The sequence below is a fragment of the Lathamus discolor genome, chromosome 3 (assembly GCF_037157495.1).
Source record: "Lathamus discolor isolate bLatDis1 chromosome 3, bLatDis1.hap1, whole genome shotgun sequence".
NCBI classification, from domain to species: domain Eukaryota; kingdom Metazoa; phylum Chordata; class Aves; order Psittaciformes; family Psittacidae; genus Lathamus; species Lathamus discolor.
The window spans coordinates 88,703,352-88,715,967 of NC_088886.1; the positions used below are offsets into that span (position 1 = coordinate 88,703,352).

The 12,616-nt window shown below is 37.5% G+C and overlaps 1 protein-coding gene across 3 annotated transcripts in view; it reads left to right on the forward strand.

The window, feature by feature from the left end:
* TLK1 (tousled like kinase 1) overlaps positions 1-12,616 on the forward strand; it is a 72,877-nt gene that overhangs the window by 45,528 nt on the left and 14,733 nt on the right. For all 3 annotated transcript variants that reach the window (XM_065670397.1, XM_065670398.1, XM_065670396.1), the window contains 3 exons: positions 1,422-1,558; positions 2,796-2,984; positions 10,442-10,508. In XM_065670397.1, the coding sequence (XP_065526469.1) occupies positions 1,422-1,558; positions 2,796-2,984; positions 10,442-10,508 (393 nt within the window). The remainder of the gene's footprint in view (positions 1-1,421; positions 1,559-2,795; positions 2,985-10,441; positions 10,509-12,616) is intronic.

A 12,616-nucleotide genomic window follows, 5' to 3' on the forward strand; every position in this document is an offset into this window, starting at 1 on the left:
AAAATATTGAGCCTTTTTCAAGTCATGGAAAATGTGCCTCTTTTAATTTAAGGAGGGTTTTCCCCAAGTAATTCAGATCTAAGGAAGCAAAAAATATAAGAATTTAGCATGTGGCAAATTATCTGGACAAGCTGTCAGAATAAGATTACAGTGGATGAAAAAAATTCTGAATATAATTTGTTGTAGAGAGGAAACACATAAAATCTCTTTGAGAGACACTTAAGTGGCTGAGATAATTTTTCACTTACAATGATTAAATGCTATGTTAGCTCTGAATTAATGGAAACAAGGAAATGAAGGTGACCATTTACATTCATACTCGTGTGAAATAAATGTTTATTTCAAGTCTAATGCCGGTTATATTTAAGCCAGCACCAATTTCTTAGAAGGTAAGGATGTTTGTTTCACTCCCTTTTCTTCAAAATAAAATAAAAAATAACAAAAAGTGAAAGAAAAATCAGTTTATTAAAATTAGGATACGAAAAAGTTTAATGTAAGCAGCCAGTTCTCTTCCCTAACACTAACTGCTAGATACTGCTGTCAGATACAAGGGCACAAACTGGTCTGCTGGAGGAACAGGGAGGATTTCCTCACTAGCAGGCCATAAATAAATTATTGCAGTCTTTTTAAAGTCCCAGTATGAGGGGAATGCAGGGGAAAGAAGCATTAGATCTGATCAGCATGATGGTAGGTGAGGAGCTTTAGACTGTGGGTATCACAATAGGCCATTATTTCATGAAAGGTTGTACAGGTGTCCTTTTCAGTCTAGAAATCGGTTTGCACAAAGATCCTCACTCCAATTTCTTCTCACTTTTTCCTTTCTTTGTGTGTGTGTGTGTAATTTTGGGCCATAGACATTTATAAAGAAGCAAGTGTTTGTGATAGTTAAAGAAGCTTCTGTCCATCAGCAGTGCTTAGTGCTCCCTCTTCTTGTGCTGAAGCAGACTAGGCAGACTCAGTTATTTATTGCATCCCAAGGATGCTTGTGGTAGTAGTGACTGGTTCTGAAGAGGTCTAAGTGCAGTCTTTCTGATACCTAATCAGGCTCAGTTAGTATAATAGACATGTACAGACATAATTTTTATGTACAATGCTGATGTTCTAGCTGTTTTGCTGTACTTACAAGTAAAATATTTTGTTAATTGTAAAGAACAGTGAACTTTATAGAAAAACTGAGTCAAACTCAGATTATTTTTTTTTTGTGCACAAATCGTCATTGGTACCAGTTCTGACAGCTGCCAACTGTAGAAGTTCTACAGAAATGAGAATAAATTAAATAAAGTAATAAAAGGTATTTTTATCTACTCTCCTTTTATCCCACCCTTAGAAACTTGCTTGAGGGGAAGAAGAAGAAGTGTTTTACTGACTTTTTGAACACTTTATATTACCACATATGAATTTTCTTTTTGTTGTTTTCTTAGAGCACACAGGAAAAGCTGGCAAGCAGAGAGAAGAGCATGCAAGACAGATTACGCCTGGGGCATTTTACAACAGTTCGTCATGGTGCTTCATTTACTGAACAGTGGACAGATGGCTTTGCATTTCAAAATCTTGTGAAGTTAGTCCATGCTATGTTCTTAAGATTCTCACTAATTGTTAGTTCCCTCTAGTGGATTTTTTTTACTACTAAGGTTCTAGGATTGGAGCAGCTTTTCATACATTGTATTTTGCTTTGCCTTTTGCAGACTGAGAATACAGTGCAGAACTAGGGAGTACTAAGCTGGGTTCCCTTGAAAGACAGCTTTGTTTCACTCGATTTTTAACTATCCTTAGAAAAGCACGAATGTACTAAATGCACAGCACATGATTATTCTGCTGAGCTGGTAGAAAGAGCTATAAAACTAAATTGGTGTTTTTTCAGGCAGCTAACTATGTATCACTGGTGATCATTGGGGCAGATGAGGTCTGTGGAGTTCTCACTGGTCACCATAGGTGTTGCTTGTGCATCCATCACTCTAGCAGCTTTTCCAGGCTTCCTGCTCCTCAGTGCCATGAAGGAGGAGTGACAAATCTGGCAGCCTCAGGTATGGTCTAGTGCAAGTGGATGGGGAAGAGCAGCCACCTGGAAAAGAGCTGCTGCAACAGCAGAGATGGGGCCAAGGAAAAGGGCTCTAGGAGAGCACTGGGATTATGGTGAAATAATTTAGCAAGGCCTCAAAAGGTGTTCTTCGGTAACCAGTCTGATTCAGTCTTTGGAGATGTATATAGATGTGTGTGTATATATAGATGTATATAAAAATATAAGACACCAAGATCTTAGTTTTTGAAGGGCATTACATGGTCTTAGCATTATATGATTGCCTAGGGCATTGTTTTTTTTTTTGCTTTTAAGACTCTTAAAAACTATCTGTATAGCTGTTTTGCATAAGAGCTGTAATTTTTTACCATACGACCAAGATGATGATTTATTTGGGATTGATCAGATCAAATTAAGTATTTGGACTAAAAATCAAGTACGCTCTGTTACATTTCTTTTGATGGCATAAAAAGAGGTATCTACCAGCTCAGATACTTTAGTTTTTTCTAATACAGAAATCGTACATAACACTTAAAACCAAAATAACCCCCAACAACAACAAAAAAACCAACAACGCATTTCAAAAGTAAATTGTGCCAAAACTTTAGCAAAATTTTTCTACCTCATGAAGAGCATTGATGTTCGTTTTCCTTGGAAATATTTTCACATGTGCAGTGAATGTTCTATAAATTTCTTTATGGTTTATCAGTTACAAAGGTAGTTCTTTAAAAAGTGCAAAATGATGAAACTTTAATAAAGCTTTTTTTGGGGTTTACAGGCAGCAAGAATGGGTGAATCAACAAAGGGAAGACATTGAAAGGCAAAGAAAGCTCCTGGCCAAGCGAAAGCCTCCAACTACAAATAATTCTCAGGCACCATCTGCCAATTCTGAACCCAAGCAGAGGAAAAATAAAGCTGTGAATGGGGCAGAAAACGATCCCTTTGTTAGACCCAATTTACCACAGCTGTAAGTTTAACATTTCAATCAGTCTTTTACATAAATTCTCAGATATTGTCTATGTGAGTTCTATTCAAATAACAGCATAAAAAGACACTCAGTATATTCAGCAGCTATGTTCTCACTGAGGACTTGCTGATGTTAGGGAAATTTGCACCACTGCCTATGAAGATGTCGTACAATCACCCAATTTATTTTTGGTAAAGTCATCAGAGAAGGGCCCATTCTGTGTTTATGCAATGTTTCTTCTGTTTTCCTGATCTAGAAGAGTCCTTGTTATGGTTTCCTACTCTTGCAGTGTCATTGATACCTATTGAACTTTCTTTGATCCACACTGATTTAGGAGCCTCTCCTTTAGTTAGAGATCATTTCATTTTTCATATAAGAGACTTTAGCTGACAAGGAAAGTTTTTTTTCAGCCTTCAGTGTTTGAAGACATGTGTCTACAAACAAATGGAAAAGAGCTTTCTTTTCCCCTTCTGAATGCTAGATCTTGAGAGCAACTGTCGGAAGTTACTGATCCCATCTCACATATTGACAATGTTGATTTTTTTATTTTTATTTTTTTGCAATTTAAACATAAAAATAGAGAGCTATCAAAGAATTCTCCAGTTTTTCAAGTGATATTTTTTTCCTGCAGACAGAAATGGCATAATTCAAGGCACAGACAGATGTGTTATTGACATTTAATTTGAGTATTTTAAGAAGTTGCTGCTTGGAGATACTAGTTATTGTCCATGATGCTAAGAGGCTGCAGCTGATAGCGTGTCTGTTCCTAGCCAGCTTATATAAAAAGTAAATAACTAGGGTTAAAAAGACTGACAAATTAATCTGTTACTTTGCAGAAGTAGGCTACATGTGTTGAACACAGTCATCTGTCACCTTTTACTTGTGGAGGTAATAATTTATACCTCTGGGGATGGTGGGTAAATAAATTACTCTGGTTAGATCTGCAAAATAAATACATTTGAACAATCAGTTTGAGGACAGCTGCATGTGTTTTGCATAATGCATCATTCTTAAAATTCTCATTGTGAAATTGGCTGTGACAAAAATATCATTAAAATACTGTAGTAAGGCTGGCGATGTAAGCAAATCCGGATTAGTGTTACTTGTGTATTTTGGTAGAGAGCTGAAGAGTCATCACTCAAATTGATTCTTTAGTAGTACTTAGTGCCTACATTAGTACTTCTGAATAGTATGGTAAAGATTGCTGTCATGTTAAAAATACTTTTAATAAGAGGTATTGCATTCAAACAAAAAGGTAACATTTAAGTAGTGGAAAGACCTGAAAAATTATGGAACTTTTAATTTGCCAGCCTTTAGCCATGTGTTCATTCATGTTAAATTTCCATAACCTCATTGCTGCTTTAGGAGATGATAAAATACGCATTCGGGGAAAAAAATACAGAAGGCATGTTCTAATTTTTAAGTAGGACAAGATTAATTCCTGATAATAGACCTCTGAATATTTTCTGGTGTTGGGCAGTTTTAAATAATCTCCAAATGACTAAAAAATTTGGCTTAACCAGTTCCATGTTAAGTGGCACATGAAAATGCTTGCTGCTTATGGAGCTGCCATGAGAACTATCAGAATTGCCCTTTTGTATCTAATGCTAGCATAAAATGTAGGCTGTTAGTGAATCAAAGCTGGTTTGCTTTTAAGCTTCCCAATTTGAACATTATATAATCTAGATAGAGATTGCTTGCCTAAGTGATAAGCTTATAAATTTTGTTTCAGATCTTTGAGAAGGTCTCTGATGTGTCCAAGATCACAGAATCGTTTAGCTGCATCATGCTCTTAGGCCTTTACTTGGAAGGGTTTTTTAAATGTTTGTGTTTAGGGTTCATTACGGTTTTGTATAGTAGTACGTGATTACTCGTCTTGTGTATTTTCGTAGAACAATAATTGTGCACTTCCATTTTAGAGTAAATTTTTCATCCTTCCTATTACATTGTGCTTATCACTGTTCTGTGTTACTTTGAAAGTAATCATCTTAATTAGTAGAGCCAAATGGAAAAGGTTCTGTTTATATAAGGCATGGGGAAATGCAGAGCTGCTTGAGATTGATGAACTAAACCAGCTGTAAATTAGTACAATGTATATGCAAGTGATTAGGCAGATCTTTTTGAAATAAACAAACAACTTGCTAGCAGTTGTTAGCAACAAGTGCCTCTGCTACTGCATTGTTTGTCTTAGAAAATGTCTCCAGCTGCAGGTATTGACAAGACAAAATGATCTGTAGCTTTGTAACAAGCAATATTGTTGAAGCCCTTTCTGAAAACAGGTGAAATGGATTGAAAGTGTTGCCTGAAGCATCCTTAATAAGAGCATTGTTGTAGTTTTGCTGAATATATTATGGTCTCTGGTAGGAATTTAAAAGCAAAATATTTGCGCTGAAGTTATTACTATAAAAGTGGCCATCTGCCAGTGTCCTGTGAGTGAATGGTGGGTTTGGTGTTTAAATAACATGCAACAGATGAGTCTAAACATTGTCCTGGTTTTCCATCATTCTTTCCCTTTTTGTGGCCCAACCCAAAACTTAAAAGTAGTTTTGGTTTTGAGAGATCTCTTTTCTACTGAGCAGAGTAATTTTATTAGTCTTACATGAAAGAAATAAATAGAAATATATTAAAAAAAAAAAAAAAAGAAAAAAACAACAAATCCCCCTCCCCCCAAAAAAAAACCCAAACAAAACCCCCACAAAATAAAACAAAAAACCCAGACCTACACATTTATTTGAAGTAGAGGTTACTGCCTTAGCCCTGGAAAAATCTGTTTGGGAACTCTATTCTGAATTCTTTGGAGACTTGAGAGATTATAATGCTAGTCCTTGCTTTTTGGAAGCAGCTCTTATTTCACTAGACAATTATTTCTAGGAGCAGTGTTTTGTTTAGTTTAGGTGGGTATAGTCCTTTCTGTGCAGCTTCAGCCATGTCACTTGTATTCACTGCACAGTCACCTCTACTTCCCAGTTCCTCTATCAGAGTCTGCATGCATCCTTTCCTTGTCCCGGCATGCGATTTGGATTAGGGGAGCAGAAGGAGCTGGCAGAGTTTGTTACTGTAGCTGAACAAATGCATCATTTAGAGGGAGCATTCTGTTCTGTATGGAACAAATACAAATATTTTCAGAAACTTTTTCAGGCTGAAGTGCCAACAATGTGTCTGGGCTTTACAGGACAAGCAAAGAGCTCCTTTCCTGAGGCAGTTTCTTTCTAAGGCAAGCATGGAAACAATGGGTGAAAAGAGCTCATGGAAGGCTTTGTCTTTGGTCAGTGTCAGCCTGTCCTTGCAGAAATTCAAGGAACTCGAGTGAGAATAAGGCTGGACCAAGAGGCCAGGAAAGGGGCACTTAAGAGATTGTAGGAAAAAACTTACATTGGATGTGTGTATGGTTGTTTGGAGGCATGGCCACATTCTGCTGCGCTTGTGTATCCATGATGATTTTTCAACTGGGAAAAGGAGGGAGTAGAGATGGTTGTAAATGTGCCAGGCTTGATTGTCATGAAAACCAAGGAGCTGAAGGCTGTTTTGTTGGGTTGTTTGCTTTGTTTTGTCTGTGCCCCGTAGTACGAGTGTTTTGATCGTAGAATCATAGAATGGTTTGGGTTGGAAAGGACCTTAAGATCATCTAGTTACAACGCTCCTGCCATGGGTAGGGATGCCTCACACTAGACCGTGTTGCCCAAGGCTCTGTCCAACCTGGCCTTTGAGCACTGCCAGGGATGGAGCATTTATCAGTTCTTTGGGCAACCTGTTCCAGTGCCTCATCACCCTCACAATAAAGAACTTCTTCCTTATATCTAACCTGAACTTCCTCTGTTTAAACCCATTCCACCTTTTCCTGTTGCTACAGTCCCTGATGAAGAGAAGGTTTTGTCTGAACATGTAAGGAAGAAGTGCAGAGAAGATTGGTTATGTCTACCCATGCATAATATTCAAGGCCTTTGCAATTTGGCTTTAACAATGTTAAAACAACTGAAAGGCCTATTTTTGCTGATTAAAAAAAAAAAAAGTGTTTCAGGCCACGAAAGCAGGCCTTTCAGTGACAAGTGGAGGTGGCACATTGTGGCCCTACATGTCGCTGGAAAATTACACTACATGCACAGAGTATGTCCAGTGCTTTTTGGTGAATTTTAGGAATCCATTGCATATGTATGATAGCTTGTTTGGCTGTAGACAGTTAAAATACAGCATTTATTGCACTGTAATTTTGAGCAGAAAAGATCATGGTCAGGACCAGATTGTTACCAGATTAATTCATGCAACCTACTCACAGCTGCCTTTCTTTCCTGGTGCTCCTCAAGTTAGCCTCAAGCCTGACTATCCAGCTAAAGTTCACTTTAGGCAGCAGCCTGTTTCTGTCCAGAGTCCCTCACCTGTGCTCCTCAACCTTTCTTCCTGTACATCTGAGACCAGTGTGTCTCAGGTGATGGAGGAACAACCCCTTCTGTGGGAAAGGATGGCCTGATAGGTGACTTCTGTTCTCAGAAGTCTCCAGCTTGCCAGCTTGCCACTACTCTGCAAAAGGTGTAGGAACATGCAGGTGGGAAGCGATGGGCTGATGGTAAGCAGTCTCTAGGCTGGATGTGTTCATCCTGTGCGGTGGGGTGAGTGGCCCTTGGCCAGAAAACAGCATGCGTGGTGTTGCTGTTTTACTGCTGTTTGTTGTGTGCTGTTTTAATAACAGGCATATGAAGTACAATATATTTATAGATAAAAAGCAGTAAGCTCCTAAGAAGAGTAAATGTTTATGAATATGAGGGAATAAAGTTTTGTTTTTCATAAGTAAACAAACAAAATCCAAAGTGACTGTGTCTGCAGTTCAGCATTTTATATGCCTTCTCCAAAGTGCGGTGGTCAGTAACAACAGTTTCAAATTGCTGTGAATCATGCTGTGCCTCTAATAGAGTTAGATTTGTAAGGAAATAGAAAATGGAAAACAGTCATTTATTGGGATATAGCATGGAAATATGGAAAGAGTGACTTCGCATCTTAATGTTTTCAATATGACCTCTATGTTGTGCTCTGTGCTCAAGGGGGCTATTTGAGAACTTTTTGGAAGGCAGGACTTTCTAAAGCTGTCTAGGCACTTCGTCATGATTCTGTGTAGATAAGCTGAGGTTTTATTAAAAGGACCACATTTTCTTTATTATGTTAGTTTTTCAAGGGAGCCTTGGTTTTAGGGTTCTCAGTATTCATTGAAAGTTTTAGAAGGTCATATCATAAACTTTGTATTCAGTGTCTTTTACTTGTGGTTCAGCTTTGCTAAGCTACCTAAATACTTTTCTTCCTAAGAAAGACAAACGTTACTATCTGCATTTCTGGAAATTCAGAATTGTGTAATTTATACCACAGACAAGAATCTAGAAAGACTAATATTCAAACTCCTATACACTGGCATTGATCCTTTGCCTTTTAATTGAGAACTTAATCCATGTTAGAGTAGCTCACTGTTTGAGTAGAAGTATTGAAAAAGTGATAGGGTTGCTGTTGTGTGTTGCCTGGCGTGATCTTGATATTCTCTTCGATAGCTCTAGCAGTCTTACTAGAGCAGGAATTACAACATTGCTTTCTTGGGTTTCTTGCTGTTGTTCTGACTGTACAGGGAATGCACTGCCAGCTTTCCTAGCTATTGAGACACCCCATTTCATATTTGCTTTAATGCCTCTTCTTTTAAGATGTGGCATAAATTGTCTAAAACCAGGAAAAGAGTATAAACATTTGGTTCCAAAATCTGGTACTAAGGGACCTTTTGCCTTTCTTGGAGAGGCAAATTTTCTCTGATGCCTTCAGAGTGTTTGGGGATGTTTGCTGACTGGACTACAATGCTGCTTTTCATTCCAGTAGGAAAAAAAGATGCAGGGTAACTTTGCAGGATGCTTTTTGAAAGAAATGATTGCTTCCTTCCCAGATATCTGACAGGGTGTGGTGATGGGTGCTTTTGTCACCTGATCTGAAAGGCTTCTATACATTATAGACCTGAAGGTTGATGAAATAATTAGTCTTGTGAAGCTGTTTCTTGGAAATTTAGATGCTGTAGTCAAAAAGAATCCAGCTATTTCACTAATATTAATGGAGAATATCTGATCAATTAAATCTTCTGTCCTGGCCATGTCAGGAAAGGGGCAGCAAAATTCAATATTTATGAAATCAGGAATAGGAAAGGGCACTGTGAAAGCTTCAGAACAAGCAGGTTTTATCCTCAAAAGATTCACTCCTTTTACTAATAACTTTTGACACCAAATTAATACAGGGTTTAGAATTCCAGAAACTATGGTGAACTTCATCCAAATTTAAGAGGGAGAAAGAAGTCTTACAGTTAATTAGAATTCTGCAAATTTTTTAAAGTTGGCATTTGCTGTGAGAGAAATTTGAATTGGTATCCCTCACCGTTGGGGAAACTACTGGTGATTCTCAAGGAACTCTCATTCTTTAGACTTGCAATATAAAAAGTGTGTATAGCCCTCTAAACACTTTATGTAACTTACCTTCCAGTTGATAATTTAACTCCCTAAATGAACATTGTGAAAATGTATTATGCTATTAGTTTTAGTTCTGCATCATGCAAGAAATAATGGATCTAGGCAAAACAACAAAATGTTTAATTTTGTTAGTAAGGATTTGTATGAATCCTTTCAGTGAGGCCATACCTCTTTCTCCTTCCCCATCCCTTGCTCCCCTTCATCCTACGCATATGGCTTCTTTTCTGGAACTTGAAGTCTCTTTGGTTTCTTTTCTTTGGTGGTTTGTCTCCCGTGTCTATTCTGTTCATTTGTCAGATGGACGCTGCATACAGTTCATGGGTTTCTTAGTTACTAATCCATATGAACAGTCTAGATCTTCTGGATGATAACTGACTTTATGTCCTAGCAAGTCTACAGACACTGCTGAATTAATTGTAGCCAGGAATCTTTTCTCAAAGGAAGATAAAAAGAGACCAAGAAGAAGAGTCGCATTCTGATTCCAAACTGAATTTGTGGTCTCATGCAAAATGCAGTGTTAATGAACTTGGAATGTGTGGGTTTGCAGTGTGTTCTTTAAATCACAGCTCAAAAATCCAGTGTTATCAGTCTTGTCTAGTTGGTTTCTGGATCTCCATCCTTTGGTTCATTAAGATTTGAGAACCAAGCAGTGGAGTAGTCTCAGCTAAAATACTGGGATGGTGATGATTCAGTATGCATCCAGATAATCTAAGAGGCAGTCTGATAGAACAGAAATGGTGCAGTGGGAGAGGCAGTTAATATTCCAGAATACCAGAGACAGAGGCATTCTCCAAGTATGTTTTGATCCTGAAATTACAAACCAAGATGTTCCAATGATTCAAAAATGTACTCCTAGTATCGTTGTAGTAAATAATTAACATAAGATACTGTTTTTACTGTAGTATGTAAGTAAGAATGCTGTTGCTTTGTTTGTCGTCATATAAAATGATTAATTACATGTTTGGTTTGTTTTTTCAGTTTGACTCTAGCAGAGTATCATGAACAGGAAGAAATTTTCAAGCTTCGATTAGGACATCTCAAAAAGGTATGTATATGGTCTCCCATGCCCCAAACTGTAAAAACTAGTACTGTCGGAAAAAGGAGGAGGCTTGTTGAGAGCTTATTAGAAAACATAACACTAAAAGTGCTGTACAATTTTATGCCTAATAATGGCTTTACTTCCTTTTTCATTTGTTTGGAGGGGTTTTTTATGCAACTTGCCATAAGCACTGGGAGTGCAGGAGAGTAGTTGTGAGTCAGTCCAGTGCAACACTGTACTGATTCCTTGAATCCTTCTAACAGTGGGAATAGCGACGATGCCACCAATACTGTTCTTGTTTCAGAACAGAGGAAGTAGAGTTAGCCAAGTTGATATATGGACTTTTTATGTTAGTTTTTGACCTTTAAAAAGCTCCGATTTACAAAGCATTGCATTTCTTAATGAATGTCAAGTTTTGGTCATCTACAGCATTCACTTCAGTTTTATCAGTTAGAGATACAATTTTCCTACTTTTATGGAAAATCTTTTCTCTGTATCTTAAATTATTTTTGCAGTCAGGTATTTTACTCCAGTTTTTTACTTTTGGAAAAAAAAAAAAAGCCAACAAACCAGTATTTTTTGTCTTGAAGCCCATCATTCTAATAAATGTATGTAATGAGACAATTATGATATTAAGAAACTTCAAGTAAAGCTTTGGAGCTATAACTTGTGAAAAGGAATGACGGTTGAACCAGGCAGAAATATCTCAAGTGTGAAAGAAAAGTACCTTTACCTGTTGCGCAGTAGTTCTGGAGGTGTTCAGTCAAAAAAGGTTGTAGTGTTTTTCCCCTTGAAATATTGCAAGAGTCTGTTCAGGCCTGTATAAGTCACCTGTTATAAATCCTACTATAATGAACTGGGTCCCTTTGGAACACGGCTGTTTTTGAAAAATATGACAAGAAACTACATGAATCTGTGGTAGGGAGTCTGCATATAAAGTTTTTGGCACCAGTGAAGTAGACTGCCCACATAGTTCTTCATGGCTAATGCTTTAGAAATAGCACCAGCTTCACAGGAAGTTCTGTGGGTTTTCTTCCATGCTTTAACTTTTTGGAAGTCTAATGGAAATTTCAAGTGGCATATGAAGGAAGCTGTTACAAAGTTGTTGAATTTTCTTTTCACTTTGAGCATCAGTGGTGGGGTACTCTCTATAGATGGAACTTGACTAATTGCAGAGGGGAAACAAATGTTATTTCTTAGCAAATCATGCTTGAATATATCTGAAAATAATAATTAAAATCTTTTCATTTTAATTCTTACGTGCAGTACAGATTTTGTCATTAACTAAGAAAAACAATTTTGTAATCTTCTTTTTACATGGCTATATTTCTTCCCTAGTGCCTTTTTTTTGATGGTTATGTTATTTTTCTTCTTTCCTTATGCATATGCTGTTTTGCTGTCTGCTCCTCTTCCTTTTCACTTTCCAGATGCTTTCCTGGTGCTCTTATTTTTGGTGCCCTGTACATGCTACCACCACCAGTTTTCTTTTCCTTCTGCTCCCCAGGAAATTCTTTTCCAGCTAGCAGCTTTGGTCCTGGAGAGAGGCTCTTGTTTTTTCACTTCCTTTTATATAGCAGTGACCTGAGGCAGCTAAGCTGGTTCATTCTTGCTTGAAGGTATTCACAGCCTGAGTGTCCTAAATAACAGCTGGAAACAATGCAACCAGCCAGTTCTCTTTGGACTAACATTGGCCTATGAACCACATTTTGAGAACCACTGAATTGCATAATGTATGAACAAAAAAGCCCGAAAGAGGCATAACTGATGGATTTTTTTGTCAGCCTTTGGGAAGAACATAGACAATTGTGTGTGTATAAGTGTGTGGCCTTTTGCAAGGGGAGAAGGGCTAGGAGTCTTTAGAAAGAAACTGTTGGGTTATGAGGAACTGCATATCATTTCAGGGTATTTAACAAGGAACTCTTAAGAGGATACATTTAAATAAATAAATAAATAAAAGAGTTTTGCATTCTGTGAACTGGGAGGGGAGAAGCTTGACATTGTATGTTAGGAAAAACAAATGGTCCACACAGCTCTGCTGGCAGATTAGTGTTACTTAGTCCAGCTTTTAAATTACTAGGAGTTTATTTTCCATTTTTTGAATAGAGAATCACCTA